This window comes from Brienomyrus brachyistius, chromosome 22 (genome assembly GCF_023856365.1).
Source record: "Brienomyrus brachyistius isolate T26 chromosome 22, BBRACH_0.4, whole genome shotgun sequence".
In the NCBI taxonomy this organism is placed as follows: domain Eukaryota; kingdom Metazoa; phylum Chordata; class Actinopteri; order Osteoglossiformes; family Mormyridae; genus Brienomyrus; species Brienomyrus brachyistius.
The window spans coordinates 5,916,886-5,944,823 of record NC_064554.1 but is presented as its reverse complement, the minus strand read 5'-3'; the positions used below and the strand labels follow the sequence as shown (position 1 = coordinate 5,944,823).

The 27,938-nt window shown below is 49.7% G+C and overlaps 3 protein-coding genes across 6 annotated transcripts; 1 reads left to right on the top strand and 2 right to left on the bottom strand.

Annotated features, from left to right (window-relative positions):
* Positions 1 to 1,267: 1,267 nt before the first annotated feature.
* Positions 1,268 to 12,342, bottom strand: cpt1a2b (carnitine palmitoyltransferase 1A2b). Of its 2 annotated transcripts, XM_048991492.1 has the most exons (19): positions 12,199 to 12,342; positions 10,282 to 10,424; positions 9,310 to 9,452; positions 8,941 to 9,112; positions 8,575 to 8,676; positions 8,340 to 8,477; positions 8,182 to 8,259; positions 7,812 to 7,919; positions 7,614 to 7,701; positions 6,907 to 7,102; positions 6,591 to 6,779; positions 6,236 to 6,341; positions 6,036 to 6,152; positions 4,825 to 4,989; positions 4,498 to 4,626; positions 4,167 to 4,322; positions 3,946 to 4,059; positions 3,198 to 3,290; positions 1,268 to 2,638 (listed from the first exon to the last, which is right to left on the bottom strand). In XM_048991492.1, exons 2-19 carry the CDS (start codon positions 10,420 to 10,422, stop codon positions 2,537 to 2,539), a joined length of 2,337 nt encoding a protein of 778 aa, XP_048847449.1. In that variant the 5' UTR covers positions 10,423 to 10,424; positions 12,199 to 12,342; the 3' UTR covers positions 1,268 to 2,536. The 2 variants fall into 2 exon arrangements, with proteins under 2 accessions (XP_048847449.1, XP_048847450.1); XM_048991493.1 differs by lacking the exon at positions 12,199 to 12,342 and having other exon boundaries at positions 8,575 to 8,650; positions 10,282 to 10,421.
* Positions 12,343 to 12,585: 243 nt separating this feature from the next.
* Positions 12,586 to 27,314, bottom strand: brsk1b (BR serine/threonine kinase 1b). Of its 3 annotated transcripts, none has more exons than XM_048992106.1 (19): positions 25,841 to 27,313; positions 25,217 to 25,311; positions 24,877 to 24,962; positions 24,115 to 24,255; positions 23,546 to 23,662; positions 23,396 to 23,429; positions 23,178 to 23,246; positions 22,837 to 22,983; positions 22,286 to 22,317; positions 21,916 to 22,080; positions 21,691 to 21,788; positions 21,469 to 21,619; positions 21,325 to 21,385; positions 19,520 to 20,105; positions 18,882 to 18,930; positions 18,633 to 18,756; positions 18,096 to 18,306; positions 17,233 to 17,322; positions 12,586 to 17,143 (listed from the first exon to the last, which is right to left on the bottom strand). In XM_048992106.1, the coding sequence occupies exons 1-19, from the start codon at positions 25,926 to 25,928 to the stop codon at positions 16,962 to 16,964; spliced, it is 2,526 nt and encodes an 841-aa protein (XP_048848063.1). In that variant the 5' UTR covers positions 25,929 to 27,313; the 3' UTR covers positions 12,586 to 16,961. The 3 variants fall into 3 exon arrangements, with proteins under 3 accessions (XP_048848063.1, XP_048848066.1, XP_048848064.1); XM_048992109.1 differs by having other exon boundaries at positions 19,520 to 19,799; positions 25,841 to 27,311; XM_048992107.1 differs by lacking the exon at positions 18,096 to 18,306 and having other exon boundaries at positions 25,841 to 27,314.
* On the top strand, positions 14,275 to 16,257 carry LOC125718431 (coagulation factor V-like). Its single transcript, XM_048992283.1, has 9 exons — positions 14,275 to 14,415; positions 14,807 to 14,934; positions 15,073 to 15,173; positions 15,283 to 15,356; positions 15,438 to 15,538; positions 15,685 to 15,758; positions 15,887 to 15,960; positions 15,998 to 16,133; positions 16,226 to 16,257. The coding sequence occupies exons 1-9, from the start codon at positions 14,275 to 14,277 to the stop codon at positions 16,255 to 16,257; spliced, it is 861 nt and encodes a 286-aa protein (XP_048848240.1).
* Positions 27,315 to 27,938: the final 624 nt, after the last annotated feature.

The window sequence follows — 27,938 nt, the reverse complement described above, 5'->3', positions numbered from 1 at the left end:
GCAGCTAGGTAAAAACTGACTGTTGGGCTGCAGTGGTGATTACTGTACATTGGTAGTCTTCTGACGTAAATGGTTTCCTGGCTTACAAAGCATAAACCATACATATTATTCTAAACATGGACAGAGAGCAGTGCCGATGGAAGCCCATGTGGCACTCAAGGAGATCTTTCAGTTCTTGAATGAATGACAGTGATTTGAGTCATATCTAAGCAAAATGTTTGATCACTGCTGGATGAATGTAGTTCTAATAAGCAAATGTATAAATATTTTTGGCTCATTAATGTGAAAATAGTGCCTTTAGGTACAAATATGCAAAACAAATGTGTGGTAACCGTAACATAAGCAGGTTAATGCGCTTCAAGTTTCGAAAAGTAAAATGCATGGCTAGTTCTGCCTTAGCCCTGACATAAAACACAACAAATAATAAACTAATAAGTGATATTATTTTATAAAAAAAATATTTACAAATTATATTTTATCTTAAATAAGTGCTTTGAAGGAAAACCACGGTTAAAACGCTACTGCATTACATTGCCGCATTAGCGCATTGGCTCCTAGGCTGTGGAATGACCTATCTGCTCATGTTAAGTTGTCCCACTTCAGAGCAATTTTTAAGTCTCATTTAAGGACTTATTTTTATTCTTTGGTTGCCCTTTTATTGGATCTAACTATAAACTTATAAAACATTTTTTAATCATCTGATAGCCCTATTAAGAATTTTTACTCGAACTTTTTCTTACTCACACCATGATCCTGACAGCATCCTTGATACCATCCTCCACTCCCGCTACATCACGCAGCTGCCCTGTGCCGGCACTGCGGAGGATGTGTGGATCAATACTGAAATATCGATTCTTTCAATCTGGATGTTCCAGTTTGAGAATCGATTCTATTGTTAAAATACTGATTTTTTTGTTTCACTATGCAAAAATCTATGTCTATCATTAGGAAGCAGAACATGAATTACTACCGCGGGGGGGGCAGACTATTAGGAGGCCAACCACTATAGGGATGAGGGAAATGGAATATTCAATCTACCAGCACATACCACCCCCATGCCAGCGTCTCACTACAAAGTTATGTTGATTAAGCAGGGCTCCCATCTCATTGTAGAGCATGAAATACAAAGATTATCTGGAAAGTATAAATTTCAAGACGTGATGAAGCTCAAAAACAATACTTTACTCTTATGAGTATCCTTTACATAGTTATGTACGTTATACATCAACCACTGAGAACTGTACACAACACAACGGTACACAACATGCCCTTTCTTTAAGGTTTATTATTATTATTATTTGCCACAGTATGCAACCATTTGACTCTCTCAAACTTTCATTAACAACATACATTGTCTCCAGTCAGTGATAGCCCCACGGTGGGTGGCAATGACCGAGATAATCACCCAAAGGTGCTAAAACAGCCAGCACTGGTGTCATGTCCTTTGCTTCCTGTGGTGTGCGGGTTGATACTGAAATATCGGCGCATTCAGTCTGAATGTTTCATTTTAAGAAGAATCGATTCTAACTTTAAAATAATTTTTTTACCTGGTAATTTCATTGACTATATTTTTGTAGGGAGTAGGAAATTAAATATGACCAGACAGGGTGACACACAGGGGGGACAAAGGGGAAGATCGTCTATAGTGCTTGTCCCATGCAGGGTCACAGGGGTCTGGAGGCTATCCCAGAAGCTGTGGGCACATGGGAGGGTTCACACTGCAAGGCACACAAACTCACCATTCACAGGCTCATGCTTCTCCCCCCCCCCCATCCCTGAAGAGGTTAAGCAGTTGGATAAACTAAGGTGTCAAAACAGTGCTCGGATATATATATATATTAAGTAAAAAAAAGTTTAAGAATAAAAATAAAATTAAAAACAACAATATGTGACAAAAACATATACCAAAACCAGAGAATAATAAAATTAGAGACAGATCAAATAAATAAAAGACCCAGGTTACAGAGCCTTGTTTTGATTAAAAGATGAGCGAGGTCTGGAGCACTGTGACAAAAGATATCATCTCTGTTCCTCAACACCTTGTGTGGAACATGGTCAGACTGGTGTTCCGATAGACATTCAGACTGGTGTTCCGACAGACATTCAGACTGGTGTTCCGACAGACATTCAGACTGGTGTTCCGATAGACTTTCAGACTGGTGTTCCGACAGACATTCAGACTGGTGTTCCGACAGACATTCAGACTGGTGTTCCGACAGACATTCAGACTGGTGTTCCGACAGACATTCAGACTGGTGTTCTGACAGACATTCAGACTGGTGTTCCGACAGACATTCAGACTGGTGTTCCGACAGACATTCAGACTGGTGTTCCGACAGACATTCAGACTGGTGTTCCGACAGCCCTGCAGCTGTACTGATAGACATTGCCCTTGTTTTTCTCTGCTCCCTTTACTACCTGTGTCCACACTTGAGCTGCGGATGAGGTAGCTGATCTGCCTGATAGTCAGCTCTGGTCTGGCAGTCCTGGTGACCCCAACCAGCCTGTCTGCCTGCCTCTCTCTTGCTCTGGATATCTAAATGTCTTTCTTGCTTGCTGGCTTCCTGTCATCTTCACTAAGCAGGTCACGAAGGTCTAGGAGTGCTTGTTTGATCTGGTCTCCAAACTTGTGAGAGTCCTGTGCAGGGGAGACAAGCATTTTTACAAATCTGGGAAAGAACTTCATATACTGTAACATCCAGACATGAACTCCATCCAAGCCAGAGCTGGATAAATCTGGTCCTTACCGGGCACAAAATTAGTAAAAATACGAAACAAGTTTTATGCTCAAATCTATGGAGAGGAACAGATTTTTTACCCACATTTTTTTCCTTCAAATTAACGATAAATAAGTAAGTTAAGTGGTTCTCTTGAGTTCTGCATGTCCTAACATGGCAAAGCTTGGATTTGGCCCACCAGGCCTGATCGAGACCATGGCAAGAAAACTGCTGGGTTACCATCAAGCATGCCTGTACCTACAAATGACGATACACAAGTCCTCTATTTCCTAACTCCAATAACAACAATCCATTACAGAACATACCTAGGGAGGGCTAGTCGTGTTCCGTGTACTGCTCTACAAATGGTGTATTACACAGCAGCAGAAGTACCTGTACTCTGCCATTAAATCTCAAGGGTTCTATAATGAGCACGATCCCCGGTGTGTGCAGGCTGCAGCACCGGCTTGTGACACTCACAGACTGTGCGCAGGACTGCTTGGAGGAAATGTGGAAGTTTATCATGTCCTCCCCTGAGAAGTTATAGGAGACTCCATAGCCATCGTCAGCCACCTGGACCAGCAGGAAAGAAACTTTATGTTACTAGCGTGCACCACAAGTACACAGATCCACTGATCAGTAATGAAGAGGAATGATGTTTAGGTATAATGAAGGACATTAAGGCAGGTGAAGGAGGACTCTCTGAGGACAGCGAGTAAGTTCCGAATCTCAGAGTACAGCGATTGAGTTCTGAATCTCAGAGTGCAACGACTTTGGTACGAATCTGAGAGTACAGTGACTGAGTTCTGAATCTCAAAGTGCAGTGACTTTGGTCCGAATCTGAGAGTACAGTGACTGAGTTCTGAATCTCAGAGTGCAGTGACTTTGGTACGAATCTGAGAGTACAGTGACTGAGTTCTGAATCTCAGAGTGCAGTGACTTTGGTCCGAATCTGAGAGTACAGTGACTGAGTTCTGAATCTCAGAGTGCAGTGACTTTGGTACGAATCTGAGAGTACAGTGACTGAGTTCTGAATCTCAGAGTGCAGTGACTTTGGTCCGAATCTGAGAGTACAGTGACTGAGTTCTGAATCTCCAAGTGCAGTGACTTTGGTCCGAATCTGAGAGTACAGTGACTGAGTTCTGAATCTCAGAGTGCAGTGACAAGCACAGCAGCTGAGTTCTGGCTATCTGAGTAAGTAGCTAAGGAATAAGTGTTTTACACTGACCGGCCCAAAGCCTCCGCCCAAAGAGATGTATTCAGGATGGTTGACCAGATCAAACAGCTCCACCTGCTGGACCGAAGTCTGACTAGTAGACAGGCGCCATGGCTCAGACAGCACCTAGAAGAACCATCAACAAGTGTTTTTAAGTGTCCTGATTAAGATCACACCAACCAGGCACCTCCAGGAAGCATTTGGCCTCATTTAGATGCATATAGGTTTAATACCTTGCTGAGAAAAGGTGACTCTATTCCCAGGTACTGAGAGACCACATACAGGCAAAAGAGGTGTCTGTCAATGCCTGACCCAGTCATGGCCAATCGGTAGAGGTTCTGATGCTTCTCAGCTGCCAATCGGAAGAGCCGTCTGCAGTGTTCCGGCCCCTGCATGAAGGGTAAGTGATGGAATGGTAGCCATTAGAATTCATATAAGATCTGAAGACATGTCTGAAGACAGTTACTGGCAAAAAAGCACAGTAGTGGATAAAGCAGCCTTTAATCCAGCTCAGCACTGGGATGCCCCCAGAGGGGCTGCTGCCCACTTGACTGGAGACTCCACCTTCCCATCTTCCAATGCCTTCACAAATGTGCTGCTTTCAGCTGAGCAGGAGCGGACTGTCTCCGTCCTGCCCTCCCGGAACAGCCGTGTCATGGACGCCTCATACGTCAGGCAGAACGTTCCCCTGTTCTGATGTGGAGACATCAACAAGGCCAGTTAGGGACCTGAGGACTCTGATGCATCATACATGACCACAGAATGCCATCCTTCCATTACACATGGGAAACTATTTCACCTTTTACTGAACAGCTTGCTTAAGCTGCCTGATTAATCTTCCATGACATTATTCCCTAAGGCACAAGCCTGAGGACGCAGACACGTGCGTACCCTGTAATAAGCGAGTTGTAGAACCAGCTGGACGAAGGCATCTGGGCTCATTTTGTGCCTCTTTATAAGTCGCTTGCCAAAGTCCCGGAAGGGGAATACATGGAAGCTGACATCGCTGGCCAGGGCCTGAGCTTCCGCCAGAGACCGAGTTACCACCTCCTGGCACTGAGGGGAAAGACAGACACTCAGTCAGCAAATTGTCAGTCACAGTTAGTAAGGTGTCACAGTCAAAAAGGTGTTAACCCCAAGGTAACATCAAAGTTCTGGAACCAGGCTCCTGGTTCCAAGTTCCTTGACCAGGGACTTTTGTAGTTCCTGGCCAGTTTTGTGTGTCGCTTTCCAACCACTCAACAGGAACTAACCTTTATACTAAATAAGCCTGGGAGACATATAAAGTACACCCCCACCCCAATACAATGGACCATAAATAAGTTATTTTGTTTGTTATTTGTTAGTTATTTAATCGCGAAAAAAAACTAAACACGGCCCATTTATATTTTTTTATACGACTCGTATGTTTTTACAGTAACAATAATGTCATATACTATTACAGTAATACTTAGATACTGTGAAAGCAAAATACAGTTATGGTATTGTGAATAGTGTTGTCAGTAAGTTACTGTAAAATCCTTTGAAATGTCTAACAGTGTGACCCAGTGCTGTGACCCCCAAGCCATTGAGAGCAAGAAGAGGTTGGTGAGGGGAAGCAATCCAGTGAACCTGTACTTGTGCAAATGACAAATAAAGCTTGTTTGTTTGTAGTTTACAGTTGGAACACACTTATGGAATGTTTAATAAATGATATTCACTATATTGCCAAAAGTATTGGGACAACCCTCCAAATCACTGAATTCAGGTGTTCCAATCACATCCATAGCCAGAGATGTATAATATCAAGCACCTAGGAGCTCTCGGGAGTTCAGTGGGTTCAAGTGTGGTACCGTGATAGGATGCCACCTGTGCAATAAGTCCATTCGTGACATTTCCTCGCTAATAAATATTCCACAGTCAACTGTTAGTGGTATTATAATAAAGTGGAAGCAATTGGGAATAACAGCAACTCAACCGCGAAGTGGCAGGCCACGTAAAATCACAGAGCGGGGACAATGCATGCATTTCAATGCAACAGACGCACACAGAGACAGACAAACACACACACAGACATGGACAGACGCACAAACCCACAGAAATACACAAACAGAGCTCCTCACTTCTGAGGGGATGTCCCAAAGCAGTCGCTGTGGTGGGGGCAGTCCAGGGTCCACATTGCCCTTGCAGTGTCCTTCGTCATTATAGCCCAGCTGGAAGGCGTCTGTGGCGAGGACATACTGCAAGGTGCAGAAGGGAAAGTGTAACAGCCATGGCATCACATGACCACATGAGGTACCCTATGCACATCTTATGGCCTCACCTCCCATAGGTGAGCCACCGTCGGGGCATCGGCCCAGGAGTGCTCAGCATTCAGGCCCGTCTTCCCGTTCTTATACACCACCAGGGAGATGGACTTATCAAACCACCTGTAGGGGACAGGGACATAGAGAGAGGGAGGGGGAGAAAGAAGGAGGGGGCAAGGAGAGATGGAGGGGGAACCAGGAGAGAAGGAAGAAGGCAGGCAGAGACAGGAGAGAGGGGAGAGGGACAAAATGTAAGGTGATTGTGGCAGGGTATCCCTCACTGGTGGTTAACACTGCAGTGAGAGCCCCCCCTGTGTGGCACTATCTTACTCCACTGTGCAGTTAGACCTCAGCATGCGCTGGTGCCCCCACCTGTCATAACACTTCCCGTGCAGCAAGGACTTGGCATAGCGGTCCAGGTTGCCGGTGGGATCATCCCCCTTCATGCCCTGCTCGTCGTCGTCAAGGGTGACGAAGAAAGCTGCCTTCTCGATGCAGTCTAGTGAGCGCTTGTTCACCCCCGAGCCGAAGAACTGCTTCCTCACCTGAGCCCACGGCACTCTGGGAAGAAAGCACAGACAGCAACATGCACTCACGGTGCACTGAAGTTGCAGGGTGTAGACTTGCACCTATATGTGAGCCCCCCCCCCATCCCAAGGACCCTGGACAGGATATGAGGTCACAGTACCTGCTGCCTGCAGTCAGAGCCCCGAGCTTCTCCTCTCCGGGGGAGGGGGGCGACTGGTTCTCCAGGATCCTCTGCATCTGGCACTCAATCTCTCGTGGTGAGAGTAGTCTCCCGGCCCTGTAAACTGGCAGCCTAAAATAGCGCCCCCGGTGGTAGACTGCCACGTGGTCACTGTCCTGACAGTGCTGCAGAGTATCTGAGGATAAGAAGTCCGAGGCAGGGTGGGAAAGCAAGAGTACATTATAAAATGGGAGGTAGGTTTTCTGAATAAAAACACATGTATGTTTGTGTGTGTTTGTGAGTGTGTGTGGATTAGGTTTATATTACATTGTGGGGACCAAATGTCCCCCACAATGTGATAAAAACCTGTTATTTTGATGTTGTGGAGACCAATTTTCAGGTCCCCACAAAGAATGCAATCAAAAATGTAAAAATGCCAAAAATTTCCCCACAAAGATATAATTACAAACCTCTGTGTATGTAGTGTGTGGATCACTTATATATTACATATTTCTCTGTAATAAAAACCTGTTATTTTAACATTGTGGTCACCGACTTTTTGTTTGATTACTTATGGTTAAGGTTAGGGCTGGGTAGGGGTTAAGGTCGTCATAGTTGGCATTATGGTTATGCCCATTGAATTGAAAAATATAGATACCTAATCAGTGCATGTGTATGTGTATATATATGTGAGTGAAGCACATTACCAGTCTTTTCACCAGGAATACGCGCGGTGTTGAACATTCTCTCCCACTGCGCTGAGCACAGGGGGATGACTGTCCCCGGGATTCGACTCTGGAAAGAGAGGGAGCTCAAAATCGGGACCGAAAATGAACAGCATCATATGGGACGCGGCCTGGCACGCAGTCCCCCACAATGCAGTGCGGCCGGTGCAGGGCACTCACAGGCTTGATCTCTTCCCTGTCCAGTTTGCGCCGGTACAGCAGAAAGGCAGTGACGGCGTTTCCGGCCCGGGCTGCCTGCAGGCTGCTCGGTGTCACGTACAGGAAGTCCTGACCAATACAGTGGAGCAGTGATGTGTCACGCAGACAGGGAAAGCGGCCGACTGAGAGCAGGAAGCCCTTAGCCAAATCACACTCCCCTTGGGGACATTTTTTACGCAGCACTCTGTCATGAAATAAATATCACTGATCCTCACAACATGGGTGCTATTTATTTCCAGAACTTTCCGTGTTCTGGTCCTGATCCATACAAAGAAGCTGCTCCTGGGGGGGGTAAACCTGACTGCCTGAGCGGTGGGTCGCCCCAGCTCACCATGCCGTAGTAGTTGCTGTTCACCATGATGGGGGTGCGGCTTCTCAGGTAGACGTACTCCTCCCACCAGTCGCTCACCTGAGGAGGGGGGGCATGCACAGAGTAATCGTCTAGCCCGGGCGGCTCTCGGCCAGCACCCCACCCCCAACCACACTCACGTAGTTCGCCGCCCACAAAGCCTTGAGCTTCAGGTACCACTGGAGCCGTTTCCCCAAACCATCCAGAAACTGGCCCGCCAGCACAGTCACATGACTGAACTCCTCCTCCCTCATTATGGGCTGCACTGACTCCAAGTACTGGGCAAGGAAAAGGGGGACAGGTTTCACATCTCATTCTCTCTGCCTGTCCTGCTACCTTATTGTCCTTCACACCCACTACTGGCGAGTCACTCACTCTGCGAACGGTGTCTTTAACGGCTGGCACTGGCAGGTGGGGCAGAGACGCCTGGTAGCTGTACAGCAGAGGCTGCCTGCTGGACAGGAGGCACACAAGCACCTGAACATGGAGAAGGAAGCATGGGAGGTCACCCAAAAACATTACCCATAATACCTCACTGTGGAGGCACACAAGCAGCTGAACGAGGGGGAGGAAGTGCGGGAGGTCACGGATACTGAATTACCCATAAGCCCTTATTACGGCGTGCCGGTGCCCATACGTGTGTGTGCCCACATGCGTGTGCCCGTGCCTGCATGCATGTCCGTGCCCCTGCGTGTGTGTTTGCCCCCGCACGTGTCCGAGCCCGGTGCACATGACGCTTACACTCCACACTTTGGTGGCGACGGAGATCCTGCCGTGCTGCTGGAACATCCAGCCGTGGTAGGAGAGCAGCAGCCTGAGGCAGAGCCGCATGGCGTGGATGAGGAGCAGCCAGAGCAGCGTGCTGAAGAGCACAGCTGACAACACTGCCTGGCACTGGCCGCTAGGGGAGCCGCTGTGGAGAGCAGACACGAAAACAGCAATACAGCCACAGAGTCAGCTAGTGACGTGGCCTTCTGGGTGTGCCTCTTTGCGGGGTGCGTTTGGGGCAGCAGTGAGTACAGTAGGTACAGTGCTCTGCAGATACGCTGTGCTGGGAATACAATATTCTGGGTGCTACGTGACGGGTGGGTGTTTGTTCCCGGGTCTTACCTGATGGGTAGGTGTTCCTGGATTTTCCCGATGAGGCCCATAGAAGGATCGGATCTGCCCACATACATGGCTGCCAGTGTAGCAGTTACCACAAAGAGCCAGGAGGAGGGGCTGGCGGGGTACACACCAGTGAGGACAGTGTTCTGCAGCAGATAAGAGAAAAAGCTCTGCATCTATCACATTACTGCTCCCTTTTGTCACTCGTAAATGGTAGTAACTCATCAATAAAAAGAAAACTCTTCTAACTTGCTTTAAATTGTCTATTAATAATTGTTACAACATAATTAATAACCAGATTATAAACCATTCATAAACTCTTTAGAATTAAGTGATTCATTGTCAGTGTTGACACACCACAGCACACAGTGCACAACAACGAAATGTGTTCTCTGCATTTAACCCATATGTGACAATGTGACATAGCAGGGGGCAGCTAACTCAGCACCCGGGGAGCAGTACCTTGCTCAGAGTACCTCAGTTGTGCCTTGCTGGTCACCTGCAATCTTTCAATTACGAGTGTGCTTCCCTAACCATTAAGCCACCCCTGCCCACCATATTGTAGCCTTATTGTTAGGTGGCACCAAACAACATAGTGAGACCTATTCAGTCACCTGGAAGAACAGTGAATGAAGAGTCACAAAATCGAAGTGTAGACTAGTGTGAGAATGAAGTCAGGCAAGGCCACTGCGAGAAAAAAAGAGTAGCTATCTGTACCTCTGCTTGCTGTAGGTGACTGTACCTCTTAAGGTACAGAAATGCACTCTGAAGAACATCTGTGTACGATTGGGGGTACATTGATGTTGTTTGTACCTTAGGGATGGTCCTCAGAATCCATTTCTGTATCTTAAAAGGTACAATATACCTACCGCTATAGGGTGCAACTGGCAGACCTGGGAGTGTACAAGGCATAGGTAGGACATCAGGCAGATAGACAGTAACTGAGAGAGACAGACAGAGAGACTGTTAGTTCACCTTCATTCGAGCCAGCCTCTTCTTCCAGGATCGCACACCGGACCGGTACACCTCAGCAAGTGCCTGGTGGGAAAGCTGCACATCGATGCCCTCTGGAGTGATGGTGAACTGAAAAGCCACAGCCTGGTGTGCCTCCGCCATAGCTGAAGGATGAGCAGGCGAGCGGGGGTCAGGTGGCAGCGAGGGCCCGGTTAAGCACTGCGCTCCTAGTCTGATAACGCTCTCAGCGTGCGCGACACTTCCTGGTGCGGCGCGCTCCTTTCTGGAATGTGAATCTTCGCAATCGCGCTCACGCTTAATAAACGAGCACTTGAGAGCCGTCGAGATTCCACAGTGGTCCACCCAGTCCTCCCACCGTGTGTCAGCTGGGGAGGGACACGGGCGTGTGGAAGCCTGAACTGGGTGAGAGGTGACCAGCCGGCCACGGAACGAGCAGACATCAGAGAACGCCACACCGTAATATACGGGGACAAGTCCTTACCCGAGAGAGACCTCAGACTGTTCTGGAAAACTGGCAATAAGACAAAAGCATTCAAAAATACAATTCATCCATTTAGCTGGCTGATTTTACATTTTGAATTATTTAATCACAACCAGGGTAAATCTGAGAATGAGGATTTATGCTATTTGGATGGTACTGAAAGAATTGTTCTTAAAAACACTAAAACAGACCTCTGGAAAACGCTTTTTATGAAAATAAATCTAATTAACACCAAATTGGTCATTCGTCCTGAGGAGCCAATGAATTTTGAACGTAACTGCTAAAAATAATTATAATAAACACCAGAAGGCTCAACTCTATGAAACGCGCGTGGTGTGGGGTGAAGGATTTTCAGTAGTGGAATGTCATTCACCAGGTTCGTCAGGAAAAAAATTGATAAAATTGTTGTAATAGGGAAACGGCAGCTGTGTCACCCTGAGTGTCAGAATCCAGGAGACGTTAGTTGGCGAACACGCCTGCAGAAGGCAGCTGACGGAGCAGCCGGAGCAGGTTAGACAGGCGTGGAGATCCTGCGCCCGGGACGGAGATCGCAGCCAGAGCGCGCCGCCCCGCCGCGGCACACACACACACACACACACACACACACATACACACACGCGCGCGCGTACATGCACACGGAAACACAGGCATAAACAGAAAAGGCTACAAACACAAACGAGCACTGAAACAGAATCACCACACGTAATCCAGTGTTCTGACGAACTGAGCTAACTATCGAGACGTACTTTCGATCTTTTTTGCGCATATGCAGTTCCACCGTTTGGGGATTAGGGTTAGGTTTTAGAGCTTAGGGTAAGGGTTTTTTTTTTTTGGGGGGGGGGGGGGGGGTTAGGTTTAGGTTTAGGTTTAGTACTATCGATTAGCACTACGGTAGCCTAACTCGACAAAGTAGTTCAACTCGACAGAACACCGGCTGGCCACAACGAAACTAGCGAAGCAGTTATCAGAACTGCACAAACATACAAATAAATGGCCAAAGAAGACACATGAATCACTTTCATTATAGTTATTATATGGCTGTATAACTATGTTAAGCCATGTAGCAAACATGCATTTATAATATTATGAATACAGTAGTGATGGTAGTAGTAGTCTAGTGGTGGGAGTGGCACTAACAACAGGTGTGTTTATTTACACACAGTTAGGTTTCCGCACCTTAGACAACACTTGGCCGCTAAATGAGTTTGAAGAAGAAACATAAACACAGATCAAATCTTGGCCAGATTAAATGTTTAAAAGTTTATGTCAGATTAAAAGTACATGTGGTGGTCAGTCACCGGCTGAGACAGGAGCCACATCTGCTCACATGGCAGTTTAATCACATACACAGCAGGACATTACCGCAAACAAATAAACGGCGTGCTTAAAATACGCGCTGCTTTTGTAAATAAAACGCACTGTGTGCGGCTCCTTACCTGAGAACGAACCGCCCGACGCCGCCCGAGAATAGACGTGCTCCTGCCACCGTGCTGCACTGTGTATGCGGGACTCCGGGCACAGACAGTCCCAATCGGCAGCACCACGCCCCTCTCCGCAGGCGACCGGGGGCGAGTCTTATCAGAAGCTCACACCTCTTTACTTTACCTGCCGTGTTTTTTTTTTTCCTGGGGCTGTTTGTCCCGTGTGAAAAGGTAGGTGGGTCGGATAAAAAAATTACGGCACCAGCTTAACAAACCCATAAACTCTGACGTAAATGCGCTGCAAACATGATTTCATAAAAATATAATCATAAAATGAATGTAAGACCGTGAAGCAACGCTGCTGAAAATCACACAGAAATGAATTAGGCGGACAACACCCAAAACACCTCGCCAAAGTTTATTATTATAATTATAATAATAAGCTCATATTTTGACAGCAATTGTCATTATTGATTTCTTCTCACAGGCAATAATTGTAATGATAGTGCACACTTCCATTTTAAAATATAGACATTATTCTTTTAATCTTTTTTGTGATTCCAATTTTTCCGTTTAGACCGAAAACTTGCCCTACAGTGCATGGGGGAGTACAACTGGAGACTTTAAGTTCTATAATAATAATGATAACGCAAAGTTAATAAAGATGAAAGGGTGTAGGTTTGGTTCCAACATTGGTGGGGACCAAATCACCTGCCTTACACACGGTACTCCCACGATACTGGCAGGGAGACGGCCCTACCATCCATACCCAACTCTACACTCTCGATAATGACGGAGGGAACAGCAGAGAATCTCGGGACACACAGGCTGAGCTTATAAAGGGAAATAACTGAGGTATATTTAGTGTGGGAAAGTAACAGGGGCCAGGGGCCCCACCTTCACAGCACTGCAGGAATACAAGGTGGGGGGGGCCTCTAGAACCACCACCGAGCAGAGTCAGAGCAATAGAGTCCTTAGCAGGGGGGCAATGATAACTATAGATGGGGCAAATTTAATCTGACATGAAAGGTGCCCTGTAAAGGTACAGTCACCATGGCAACCCCAGCACTGTGTTTTGGTACAGCAGCATGTGGATGGCTGTTCTGACTGTACCATCCCTGCAGCGCCCCAACGCGTCACTCTGTCCGGCAGTGTGACGGGGAGGGGGAACAAACGTCACTGCTGACAGTGTAGCCCTCAGGCCCAAGGCTCCTCCGCTTGCTGCAATTGGATCCCAGGCTCCTCCCCTCACTGCCATCAGGCCCAAGGCTCTTCCCCTCACTGCCACTGGATCTCAGACTCCTCCCCTCAGTGCCATCGGGCCTAAGGCTCTTCCCCTCACTGCCACTGGATCTCAGACTCCTCCCCTCCCTGCCATCAGGCCCAAGGCTCTTCCCCTCACTGCCACTGGATCTCAGACTCCTCCCCTCCCTGCCATCAGGCCCAAGGCTCTTCCCCTCACTGCCACTGGATCTCAGACTCCTCCCCTCCCTGCCATCAGGCCCAAGGCTCTTCCCCTCACTGCCACTGGATCTCAGACTCCTCCCCTCCCTGCCATCAGGCCCAAGGCTCTTCCCCTCACTGCCACTGGATCTCAGACTCCTCCCCTCCCTGCCATCAGGCCCAAGGCTCTTCCCCTCACTGCCACTGGATCTCAGACTCCTCCCCTCCCTGCCATCAGGCCTAAGGCTCTTCCCCTCACTGCCACTGGATCTCAGACTCCTCAGATTCTTCCTTAGCCTTTAACTCATCCCCTTTTTGTTTTTTTTTTGTTTTTTTGCAGTTTCACTGAAGGTTTTCTCAATCTGTCCCTGTTCTGTATTTTCACATTTAGCTGTAAACACCCTCAAAAGTCAGAACAGAGGCAGTAGCCAGAAGTGCAGCATTTCAGTAAGTCTCCTGCCTGCCCAGGAGCCACTGGATCTGGCCACCTGCCCCACAGCCCCATTCCCACACACTCCTGACTCACTCGCTCGGTGTAGCCCTCCCCCCCTCCCCAGTCTGCCCGGAGCTGAGAAGCCCCCCCCTCCACAAAATGGATGGATGGATTGATAGATAGATAGATGGATAGACAGATAGTTGGATACATAGATGGATGTGTCGCAGTCACTTCACATCTTGTTTTGTCATTGTCTTATTAAAAAGTTTTACTTGTGCTCTGCGTTGGTGACCCTCTGTCACCCTCTATCACACTCATCCCTGCAGGTCCCTCTGTCACACTCATCCCTGCAGGTCCTTCTGTCACCCTCTGTCACACTCATCCCTGCAGGTCCCTCTGTCACACTCATCCCTGCAGGTCCCTCTGTCACACTCATCCCTGCAGGTCCCTCTGTCACACTCATCCCTGCAGGTCCCTCTGTCACACTCATCCCTGCAGGTCCTTCTGTCACCCTCTGTCACACTCATCCCTGCAGGTCCCTCTATCACACTCATCCCTGCAGGTCCCTCTATCACACTCATCCCTGCAGGTCCCTCTATCACACTCATCCCTGCAGGTCCCTCTGTCACACTCATCCCTGCAGGTCCTTCTGTCGCCCTCTGTCACACTCATCCCTGCAGGTCCCTCTGTCACACTCATCCCTGCAGGTCCCTCTGTCGCCCTCTGTCACACTCATCCCTGCAGGTCCTTCTGTCGCCCTCTGTCACACTCATCCCTGCAGGTCCCTCTGTCACACTCATCCCTGCAGGTCCCTCTGTCACCCTCTATCACACTCATCCCTGCAGGTCCCTCTGTCACACTCATCCCTGCAGGTCCCTCTGTCACCCTCTGTCACACTCATCCCTGCAGGTCCCTCTGTCGCCCTCTATCACACTCATCCCTGCAGGTCCCTCTGTCGCCCTCTGTCACACTCATCCCTGCAGGTCCCTCTTTCACACTCATCCCTGCAGGTCCCTCTGTCGCCCTCTGTCACACTCATCCCTGCAGGTCCCTCGGTTGCCCTCTGTCACACTCATCCCTGCAGGTCCCTCTTTCACACTCATCCCTGCAGGTCCCTCTGTCGCCCTGTCACACTCATCCCTGCAGGTCCCTCTGTCGCCCTCTGTCACACTCATCCCTGCAGGTCCCTCTGTCGCCCTCTGTCGCACTCATCCCTGCAGGTCCCTCTGTCGCCCTCTGTCACACTCATCCCTGCAGGTCCCTCTGTCGCCCTCTGTCACACTCATCCCTGCAGGTCCCTCTTTCACACTCATCCCTGCAGGTCCCTCTTTCACACTCATCCCTGCAGGTCCCTCTGTCACACTCATCCCTGCAGGTCCCTCTGTCGCCCTCTGTCACACTCATCCCTGCAGGTCCCTCGGTTGCCCTCTGTCACACTCATCCCTGCAGGTCCCTCTTTCACACTCATCCCTGCAGGTCCCTCTGTCGCCCTGTCACACTCATCCCTGCAGGTCCATCTGTCGCCCTCTGTCACACTCATCCCTGCAGGTCCCTCTGTCACCCTCTGTCACACTCATCCCTGCAGGTCCCTCTGTCGCCCTCTGTCGCACTCATCCCTGCAGGTCCCTCTGTCGCCCTCTGTCACACTCATCCCTGCAGGTCCCTCTGTCGCCCTCTGTCACACTCATCCCTGCAGGTCCCTCTTTCACACTCATCCCTGCAGGTCCCTCTGTCGCCCTCTGTCACACTCATCCCTGCAGGTCCCTCTTTCACACTCATCCCTGCAGGTCCCTCTGTCGCCCTCTGTCACACTCATCCCTGCAGGTCCCTCTGTCGCCCTCTGTCACACTCATCCCTGCAGGTCCCTCTGTCGCCCTCTGTCACACTCATCCCTGCAGGTCCCTCGGTTGCCCTCTGTCACACTCATCCCTGCAGGTCCCTCTTTCACACTCATCCCTGCAGGTCCCTCTGTCGCCCTCTGTCACACTCATCCCTGCAGGTCCCTCTGTCGCCCTGTCACACTCATCCTTGCAGGTCCCTCTGTCACCCTCTGTCACACTCATCCCTGCAGGTCCCTCTGTCACACTCATCCCTGCAGGTCCCTCTGTCATCCTTTGTCACATGTGTCCCTACAGAGTCCCCTCTCTCTCTTTCTCTCTGCAGGTCACAATGTCCTGCAGGCTGCTATGGTCTAACTCCCCTTCTTCTTTTATTTGCATAAGGTCTGACTGAAGACAACATCGCTTCAGTACTCATACTGAAAAGAGCTTAAGCAGCCAATGGTTTGATGGGAAAATGTGTCATATTCCTGCTCATTCAAATAATCTGTCCCAAAAGACTTTGCTTTTTTTGGTCCAATATGGTTGGGGTGGGGGTGGGGGGGGGGATTCACCTTCCCCGAACCTCAGTCATTGACAGCACAGATTCATGTCCAGCCCCTCTCATCACTGGGGGAGTCTGATATACCAAAATGGTCAATAAACGGCAAAGAAAAAAAAAACACTCAAAAATTCTACAGCAGATGATTTTGTGTCAGTGATATCAGTACCAACGTACATTTCACTTTGCTGACGGACTGGCGTGTCACTGCTGTGGTGACCAAAGAGGGGCACACTAAGGGCACACAGTCTCACGTCTCAGGGTCCAATCTGACATCTCCTTCCCTTTTTTTCTCTGCATATGCATGTTGAAAAACAGAAAAAAAATGGAGGATTTCTGCTGATACCAAAAGCTTTATGTTGATCTTTTATTGAGGCTTTACCACCAGTTGGACGAAGATTGTTTGCCAGGCTTTCTTTAACAGGAGATCAATTTGCCCTTTTCTTTGATCTCGTTGGCATTTCTGGTCGGACTGCAGTGATGACCTTTGGCCACTGGGGGCGACCGTGGGGTCTCCTGCTCAGGGCTGGGACTGGGTTCCATTGGTGGAGAGCAGTCTAGCTTTGTCTCTGCTGGAGCCTCGGCACTGCAACGCACTTCCCCCATCACTGCGCTCCCCACGCTCTGCCCGCTCGCCCCCGCTGTCCCAGCGCCGTGTAGGGGTCCCAGGGGACCTGGGGGTGAGCTGCCCGTTCTTCTCGTCTGTCAGGGAGTGAGAGAGAAAGGCAAGTGCTAAGACAGAGTTTTCCATTCAACTGAGCAGTGGCAGTTTTAAGGGCAGCGCCCCCTACCGACGAGTGCTTGTACAGAGGGCTGGTCGTGAGTGCTGAGGAGCTGGGCCTGAATCGTCTCCACCACTCTTTTGAACCGGCGACTGGGACCTGTTTCCATTCGCAGACACAAGCACACAGACAGACACACATACAGATAGGTTATGGGGGGGGAGTCATTATAGATCGTCTGCGATTTCCCAGCAGCCCCCTCTCTCCCCCCCTGCCCCCATGTCTATCATTCTTGCATGTGGCCTCACTGGCCCTAACGAATCGCACACTGATAACGCACTCACGCTGCGGCACGCTGGCTGCAGTGCCCCACTGCTTGCCACCGTATCCCTGTACTGGCGGTGTCACATGTCGAGGGACAAAAATGAGAACCGCCACGTTCATTTTTGCCAGAGGGACCCGGGTGATGGACAGAGACGGGGCGGGGCATGGGGGTCGGGGCGGGGGGGTGCAGCTGACAGGGAGGGGCTTGTGGACGGGCCAGACAGAGGCTCGTTCTCTCTACTGGAGGAGGAGGGTCTAGCCATGCCTCTCCTTGAGCTCCCTTGCTGACTGGGGGCCAAGCTTTATTCCATGTCCCTCTCTGATTGGTGGCTGGCTGGCTAAGCCTTGCTCCCTCTCCTCCTCTGATTGGTGGCTGACTGGTTAAGCGTTGCTCCCTCTCCCTCTCTGATTGATTACCGGCTGGCTAAGCCTTGCTCCCTCTCTCCCTCTGATTGGTGGCTGGCTGATGAAGCGTTGTTCCCTCTCTTATTAGTTGCCGACTGGCTAAGCCTTGTTCCTTCTCCCTCTCTGATTGGTTGCCAACTGGCTAAGCTTTGATCCATCTCATTATCTTTTTCCCTCTCCATTTCCCTCCACTGCACTCGTACCCGATATGAGGGTGAAAGTGACGCTGAAGATGCCTGTTCGCCTCCTGCCCTCCCTGTCTGCTCTCTCCCTCTCTCGCTCCCTCTCACGCTCCGAGACGGCGATGTCCACGTGGAACTTGATGGGCTTTTGGAAGACAGAAGGCCCCCCCGCAGCCTTGTGCTCAGCCCTGAAACTGGTCTGGGAGACGACACTGTGACTGAGGGATGGGATCTGGAACACAGGAAGAGGGGTGGAAAGGTCAAAAGGTCAATATGGCACATGGGCGGTGACGTCCGCTCGCGGTGAGGGGCAGGTTAGGGGGAGGAGCCAAACACGAGGGTGGGGCATGCTGGCCTAATGGGCTGCTGCTAAAACCTAGATCAGTCCACATGGGATAGTGCAGACAGCACAGTGAATCTGCTATTCCAGAGCATGACCAGGAGGGGGAGCCATCATAAAAGCTGACAGATAAAGACAGAGCAGCACATGGGCCCCTCAGGACCAAATGAAAGAATGAAAGAGACATTAGGCTGGCAAAGACAGAGAAAGAGACCCACGGAGAGAAAGGCGTGGACAATGTCAGCCTTGATGGAGCTCAAGGGCTTGTCTCGGATCACCATGAAGATCTGCTCCTCCTTCTCCAGGCTGATAAAGTTCCCAAACCAGGATTTCTTGGCTAGCCTGATGTGAACAGGGAGGCAGAAAAGCAAAGAATGAAAATGAGTCGCTGGCCTCCTCAAAGGTCCCTAACAACCAGTTAGCATCATTAGCATGAAGGAGAGCAGAGGCAACGGCACGATACGTACTCCGGGCTGGACTCCGGAGTCAGGCTGGACATGTCCTCTGAGGTCGGTACTGATGAGCAGGTAAGCAAAGGAGAGAAAAAGAGAGGCAGAGGAAGATATGGACAGACAGTGTGAAGAGACAGAGACAGGGGAGGCGGCCCCTCAATAGCATCTACCACACAGACACCAGAAGCACCACAAGAACCTCCGGCCACCTCAGTCACCACAGGAACCACAGGCCACCACAGTCACCTCAGGAACCACAGTCATCTCAGTCACCACAGGAACCACAGGCCACCACAGTCACCTCAGTCACCACAGGAACCACCGGCCACCACAGTCACCACAGGAACCACAGGCCACCACAGTCACCTCAGTCACCACAGGAACCACAGGCCACCACAGTCACCACAGGAACCACAGGCCACCTCAGTCACCACAGGAACCACCGGCCACCACAGTCACCACAGGAACCACCGGCCACCACAGTCACCACAGGAACCACCGGCCACCACAGTCACCTCAGGAAATTACAGTCACCAGAGGCACCACAGACCACCATAATGATGTAGCCTGTTAGCAACATGCAGCCCCTGGTACTAAAGCTAAGCGTGTCACGCTCCATCAAAATGAGGGGCAGGCCCAGCCCCGGTGCTCACCCTGCAGCTTGCGGCGGTGGAATCGAGGTGAGCCCAGCAGGTTGTTCTTGAACGAGTTGAGTCGGGTCCTCCAGTGGGCAGAGGAGCTAACAGCCACGCCCCCACTGCCCCCCGGACTGGAGGGTGGGGTGAGGGACAGGGAGCCGCAACCCACTCCGCCTCCCTCAGCCCGTGAAGAGGAGGAGGAGGAGGAAGAAGAGGGCGGGGTGTGGGGAGGGTGCTGGGGGTGGTGCACAGGAGTGCCGAGCGGGGTAGGGAGCGGAGAGGCCTGCGGCGTGACCTGCGGCAGAGGGTTAGGATAGACAGCCTTAAGGACAGAGGGAGCAGGGAAAAAGAAAAAGCGAGGGATGGGGGAGAGGAGCGGGGAGGGCGAAGGCGAGCAGGAGGGTGGTGTCTGAAGAGGAAGAGATTTCATGGATTGGAGGGGGGGACGATCAGAGGGGGTCTTGGAAGGTAGAGTATGGGTTTTTTGGTCAGACATGCGCTGGGAGACCCTGGGGGTGGCGCCATTTCCTGGTTTGAAGTCCTTATTCTGAATGGTGGTGGCAGATGTGACGTCTGATTGGCTGAAAGTGAAAACTGGGCTCTGATAGGGTGGGAGATTGAAAACAAAAGATGGAGAAGGGAACGTAGGAATGGAAAGAGGTGTGAAAATGAATTATGAACTATGACAGTATTATCTTACATTATTAAAAATAACAAAGGCCTAAATAAAGAACCCTGAATGAACGTGTTAAATCACAATCAAAAGGAATAGAAGCAAAGTGCAGACACAGATTGTTTTGATTCTCCCATAATCTGAGCTGTAAATACAATTCCCAGTCTCTCTTGTCTGTAATGTTCACAAAGTAAGACCTGAGCTGTTTCAGGCTGACCATGAGCTCCTGTGCAGTGAGGATGACATCATACAGCAGGATGCTGTAGAGACACAGCCAATCATTCATTTCTAAAGAAAAGTATATCTGAGCTCAGCTGAGGTTCTAGACCAACAGTGAGGGGGGGGGCAGACTGGGGCCAGTTCTGTGGGGTGGGGCAGGTGCATTTGACCTTAATGTCCTCCAAGTATTACTTACATTAGATTGCCAGAATTAAGGAGCAAGAGACAATTTTGAAATCTCCTAAATAATTTATGCAATGCTTCGCAGTTACATTTCACGGTTTTTACGAATACGTAACTCACTCTGATTTCTAGGCTTCCACAAGCATGATTTTTTCTGTCATTAACTTTGCTTTTCACCAACCGAAGCGACTTGACCATCCGGTGTAGCCACATTAAGAAAATGTGCTTATGTTTGTTTCTCAATGTTTTTCCCAGTGAACTAAATTTTAGCCCAGATATATTAATGTAAACAATAATAATACCAATAACAATAACACATTTTTTTCAGACCTAAGTAGTATATGCATTTAGGGGGGCCATGGGGGGCTCATGTTTGTTGTTGTGGGCGCAGTGGCTCCCCTGTCTAAACTGCACCTCCAAAACATCCACTGGAATGGCATGGGCGGTCATCGGCATGACAACAGGAACATACGAGGATGCAAAGGTCTGGCTCTTGTGTGGTTAAGTCTGCCTGGAGGCAGGACGCGAGCCGGGTCAGCTAGGGGGGGCGGGACTCTGCGGCTGCCGTGGTCTGCGTCCGATCTTCATGTCTGAGTTCGGTGCTACAGAAATGCTAATGATTCTGAATCTCAATGCGGATTCCCCATCTTAGCTGATGATGTCGCCATACGTGGGGTTAATTACACCTGCGTGTATGTCTGGGGCGTGGAGTGTAAGAGAGCAGCGGGACGGGAGAACCTCTCACCCGCGGGCTGCTGAGGGGGCTGCAGGACAGGCCGGTGGAGGCGCCGCTGACAGAGCGAGACCTGCGGTGGCAGAGGGAGAGCAGACAGATCGGTGTTGGGGTCCCTGTCGTGACCCTTGACCGCCCCACCGCCCCCGCACTCACCTCTGGCTGTGTGCGGCGGAGTCGAGTGCCCGGCGCGGCGCCGTGGGGCTGCCCTGCTCCGTGACACTTAGCACCTCCAGGCTCTTCCTCTCAGGCCAGCAGCGACCATGCCGTGACAGCATGGGCGAGTCCACGCGCTTCCGGGGGGGATCTGCGGGGCGCAGGGACGTAAGGCACGGCACACGGACACAAAAGCCCAACAGGAGGCCGGCGCTCCCTCACCTATGTCATTCCTGGGGGGGAGGTCCTCATCCTCACAGCTGGGATACCTCTCCTTACGGTCCAGTAGGAGGTAGTAGATCATTTTCTCCTGGTTATCTCTGAGAGAGAGAGAGAGCGAGAGAGAGAGGAGAAGAAAAAAAAGGAAGGAGTGACACAGTGACAGAGATATTCGACAACACAGGTCCCACGCTGACTGACCCCCCCCCGGGACCTCCCCAGACTCACTCATCACACTGCAGGTCGCGGGCCAGCTTGACGCGGTCACGGAAGCAGCCCAGGGAGTGCATGCTCTCCAGCACGTCGGGGTCCAGCTCCGTCAGCGACGTGATGCGCCGTATACACACGCGCCTGGGGGGCGGCTGCTCGGGGCATGGCTCATTACGGCCCCCCCTAGTGGACAGGCAGACACGTCACACCAAGTTCGCTCATGCTGGCATCATCCGAGTTAATTAATTAGCAAAGAATATACAACAATGGTAATCACCTAAGAAATTAACAGTGCTGAGTGCACTACTTGTAGTTAATCTAGTATATTACGTTAAAGTGAGTTTGGGCCTCCATTTGGATTCTTTAGAGATGTCCAGGGTTTACTTACAGGTACCAGGCGTGTTTCTGTATTGCTTCTAACTGTAGATAAAGAAGGACAGAAACACAGATAATTCATGGAGACAATAAAATGGAAGAAAAGTGTATGTAGTCTGTCACTGTGAGGCAGAACTTTACAGAACATTAGTGTCAGAGCATTAGTGAGTATCAGTGTGTGTCAGAATGAGTCAAATTGTTAATGAGTATTGGTGTGTGTCACTGTGAGTCAAACGTTACTGAATATTAGTATGTACCGGTGCGAGTCAGAGTGTTAGTGAGTATTAGTATGTGTCAATGTGAGTCAAAGCATTGGTCACTAATAGAGTATGTCAGTGTGAGTGAGAACAATAGCAAATATTAGTGCGTGTCAGTGTGTTAGTGAATTTTAGCATGCCCTTGTCAGTCAGAGTATTTGTGAGTATTGGTGTGTGCCAGTGTGATTCAGAGCATCAGTGAGTATTGCTATGTGTCAGTGTGAATCAGTGCGAGTCGGTGTGATAGTGAGTTTTAGCATGTCAAAGCGTTAGTGAGTAATAGTGTGTGTTAGTGTGAGTCACACACCGTGAGCCGCTTCTCTGGGTTGACCTCTATCATGCCTTTGAGCAGCGCCTGACAGTCGGGGGGGATAAAATGGGGCATGTGGAACAGCCCACTCTTCACCTTCTCCAGGAGCTGACGCAGGTTGTCGTGGTCAAATGGCAGCGCGCCCTGGAGGGAGAGGGGGATTGAGAGAGAGCAAAACAGAAATAGGGAGCGGGTGAGGCAGGAGAAGAGAATGAGGCAGATGGAAATGAAGAGAGAGACAGGAAGAGAGAAATTAAAGGAAAACTAGACAGAGGGACACAAAGTTGAACTGAGTGAGTGAGTGAGTGAGTGAGTGAGTGAGTATGAGAGACTCTTACCACAAGCAAGGCAAACAGGATCACCCCACAGCTCCAAACATCAGCCTTCCTGCCATCGTACTTCTCCCCCTACCACACAAGAGGGCGCTATGACACACAAAACACAGCATCCAAGGCCTGCACGGCTCCTCCACAAAGAGCTGAAGCTGTCACTCCTCAGGACCCAAATCCACAGTAATATTCGGCTCTTACAGCAGAACATGTAAACTCAGTCTTACCCTGATGACCTCCGGACATGCATAGTGAGGGGATCTGTAACAGCAAGAGCCGGAATGAAGAAATTCACTCACAGGGGCAAACTGACAATGGCAAAGTACTCAGTACTCAGAGCCCATACTCAGTACACAGAGCCGGGATTTGGTACTCACCCGCAACTGGTCTCTAACAGACTGTCCCCCACCTGCAGGGATGCCATGCCAAAGTCTGCAATGCGAATGTTGTTTTTTTCATCAAGCAGGAGGTTCTCCGGCTTCAGGTCCCTGTGACTGGGGGGAAAACAGCAGAGGTTATGCCTCCAGTAGGGGGCAGAGTCACACCTCCACTGACAGGAGGGGGGGGAGTCACCCCTCCACCAGGAGGTCAGAACCACGCCTCCACCAAGGGACAGAGTCATTCAGTATTTACCAGTGTAACTGTGAATGAATGTAACTGTGAATCTTCTTTGAGTCTAACAAAACTTCCCGGTGGAAAGGAGACAGGATCCACCATAAGAGGTGCAGGACCTACTTCCCGGCTTCCCAGGACTTACAAGAGGCTTTAGACTTCTAGCACATTGGATCTCACCCCTACATCATGGGTGCGAGTAAAAGCAGATTTCAAGTGCACATCTGGGAACACGTGACACACAAGTTTTGGGTGAGACTGAAAGCCACATCACACATGACGAGTGAGCAGCCAGGAGAAATGCTTGGGATTTGTTATGTAGAGCGCCCCCTACCAGATAGAATGGCTATGGCAGAAGTCCAGTGCAGAAATGATCTGGCGGAAGAATTTGCGAGCCTCTTTAGGCGTGAGTCGACCCTTCTTCACCAAGTAATCGAAGAGCTCTCCTCCAGACACGTGTTCCAGCACAAGGTACCTGAAGGACAGGGACAGGCAGAGGCTCTTACATGTGGGCAAGGCATCACCCACCCAGCATGCCAACACGCATGACATGCATCACTCTCATTTGCGGGTGTTAATTACTCTGTGTTTATAGGTGTTTGTCGCCGCCAGTGTTTGCAGGTGTTTAATACTCTCAGTGTTTATTGTTATCAATTATGTCCAGTGTTTGCAGGTGTCTGTTATTGTCAGTGTTTGGGGGTGTTTATTACTCTCAGTGTTTATACGTATCTGTTACTCTGTGTTCACAGGTGTCTGTCATCTGTCATTGTCAGTGTTTGCAGGTGTTTATAGGGATCTCATTCTCTATGACTGCAGGTGCCTATTGCTCTCAATATCTATATTTATCCATTAATACCAGGGGTTGTAGGTGTCTGTTATTGTCAGTGTTTATTACTCTCAGTGTTTATAGGTATCTCTTTTTGTCAGTGTTTGCAGGTGTTTATCACTCATTTTTTTATACTGATTTCTTATTCTGTTTGTTCACAGGTGCTTAGAAGATGGATGATGAATGGATGGGTGGGATTTGTATCGTTCACTGTTTACAGGCATGTATTACTCCCAGTGACTACGGGTGTTTGTATCTATCACTGCTTACAGGTATTTGTTATTCTCATAGACGTCATGCAGTTTCAGCACGTGCGGATGCTCTATCAGCTTTAGAATTGCGATCTCCCTCTCCACCTAGAGAGGACATAGCAATAGAAAGACAAAGGGAAGAAAGAGATTGTCTCACAGCGCTGGCATCAATACTGCTGCATGCATGAAGTATTAAAGTCACTGGGAATGTGTCTGTCTGTTTCGGGGCTGCAGGTTAGAGCACCGGCATAAGAGCAACACAGAAAAGCTGAGGCATGCAGCATTGGAGTGAATCTGAACGCTCCAGTGGCCAGAGCGCAGTACAGACACAGACAGCCTCAGTGCAGATAAGAGCCCACCTTCATCAGAACCGACTCAGACAGCTTCTCCCTGTTCACAATCTTAATGGCCACCTTCTGTCCCGTGATGCAGTGAATTCCCAGCTTCACCAGGCCTGAACAACATCAGGGTTGGGGAGGGGGGGGAACGGGACGGGACAGACAGCCCTGATATGTGTGGGGATGTGCGACAGCCAGCGTCAGTGCTACATATTACAGTGCCCCCCCGAAATACAGGGAGATGCACCCGGTAAGATTATTACCAGTAGTGAATTAGTGTCCCTGATCACATTCATACCCCACTGTGGCAAAGAGACCACAGTACCAGATTATATGTAGCCCATTTAAAATAGCCCCAGAAATAGAAATCTCCGTATGAAAATAATACCAGCTCTACAGCAACAACTCTTAAAACACATTTCATAAATTCTGAAATATGCAAACGACACGGTCATTCAAACGTTTTTACAATTATCATTTAGAAAATTCGCTGTTATCGATGTTAAGTGTGAAATGTCTAAGATGTTTCCGGCATACTGTTGCTCTCCAGCGCATCACGACAATTAAACACACATCCCTGAATAAAGAAATGCGACTCTGCAATTACAGACGCAGCTGGTAACCGGGAACACGCCGCTCTCTCACCTGTCTGTCCTTTGCCCAGCGTTTTCTCCAGGCGGTAAGGCCCGACGTACTGGGCGGACAGAGTCACCGACAGCTCCTTGGCGGACATGGTGCGACGTGTTTAATCAAATGCCACTGCGTTGCTGATGATGAGCTACATACGTCCGGGGAGCGGTGTGCGTGTCAGGCTGTGAGGGCATTACAGGACCATGGGGAGGGACACGGACGGGAACACGGACAGGGCCAACGGACAGTCATCTGTGGCCTACGCCAGCTCCTACGAAGCCACGTTACTCTGCTCTTTCCATCTGCGATTATTCGCATTTATTTTAAATGAGCGACCTCGGGTAATATCCCATGTCAAGATCCATCAATTTCGGGTAACCGAAGGGAAATTACTAGAGAAAAGGATACAATGAGTATGAGATATGCGAATGAAACAGACTGGGTTGTTTAAATAGAACCAGAAATACCAAATTAGCTACAGAGAAGTATCACCAAAAGCAGTATGATTCGTTAATGCAATAAATAGGCCTATTAATACAAAGAGTAATGGGTTAAATATTTCAGCGTGGAGTCAGCGGGTTGATCACACGCATAAGCGGTATAAGTGCTCCGCTGGTGTTATATAGAGAGGAGTGCACACCAGCCCGTCTCGCTGCACCCCCTCTTCCCTGCCCCGCCGTCTATCCGACTATCGCGACCTTTTCATTGCGATCCTTATCCAAATGTGTTCAGGCAACCCCTACTATCATATACATACAGATCTTGTGTTATGTATGTATATATTGCATGGGATGCCGGTTGTCGTGTCTTGCGGATCCGCAGTTTAGAGGCGGATGGAGGGCTTTAAAGCGCACCGCCCTCGCCGTGCCCGTACGGCTCCGCTCCCGGCGCTTCGCTGCCTAATCGTGCCTTCCCGACACCGGCCGCTGGATCTGCTCCGCGTTTCGTGGCTTTAATGTTGCGGGTGAATCGGGCATCCTAGGCGAGCGGCTTCCCCTCCCAGCGGCGTGTCCATGTCACAGCGTTTTATCTCTCCGTCCTCCCCGATGCGCTCCGCTCCCAGGTGCCCTTCTAAAGCCGCAGATGCTCCGGAAGGTGCCGTGTGCCGCTCCCCTGCTTCCCGATATCTCTTCACGTAAACTGTTATTTTGTATCTCCTCTCTTCCTCCTCCTCGTCCAACACAAGCAGCATCAGCATCCGGGTCCCTCTCCCTCCTTCCCCCAGCCTCCTCCCTTTTTCCTTTTATCCCAACACGCCTTCCTTCCCCCATACACCTTGTTCCCCTTCACGTTGCATGGTAACTTGTGATATTTGGTAATATTCTAACCTTTTTCCGTCTTGTTGCCTTCATTTTTCCTCTAGCACGCCACAGGGCGGAGCCTGAGCCGTAGCTATTGTTTATGTTAAAAATGAGAAAACCCTAATAGTCCAAAGGGACCGCAGAGCTGCACACACTTGTGTAAAAGCGGCATGTCGCCGCCCTCCTGAACTAGAACCTGAAACGCTTTTGTGCATAAAACAGACTTACTGCGAATATTTGTCACATAATTAGTTTACTGTTAAGCTGATGGCAGAAACTATATATTATTTTAAAAAAGAATATCTCCCTGGTATGACTTGGTGAATGCTTTTTCATTTAGCCAGGGAGTGCGGTGCGGGCTGTTATCTGCCCGGCTACCGGGCGCGCTTCCCCTGCTGTACTGCGTTTTTACACAAGGTGGCAGCACGGGGTCGGTGCCAATGAGCCGCTATGACTGCATAGCAAAAGATCAGTTATTCGTACTTTACGTGAAACCTTGATTTTAGACTATCTAATCTTCTCTCTTACCTGTTTCTACACCTTATTGTGAAAACTACACTGCTGATTTAGATTGACTCATATAACCATTACATTTGCATGCAATTCCAAAATGTAAATACAATTTTTTTTTTTGCGGCGTTTAAACCATCAGATTTTACAGTTTTTGTTGGGTCAATAGTCTTTTATAAGAGCCCTGTGCTTTGCCATTCAGTACTGCTCAAGTTCAATGTGTCTCCTAGGTGATGCCCCTCTCCCCTTGCACCCTGTTACTTGCATGACAAACTAAAATATCGCCGTCCTCTTCAGCAGAA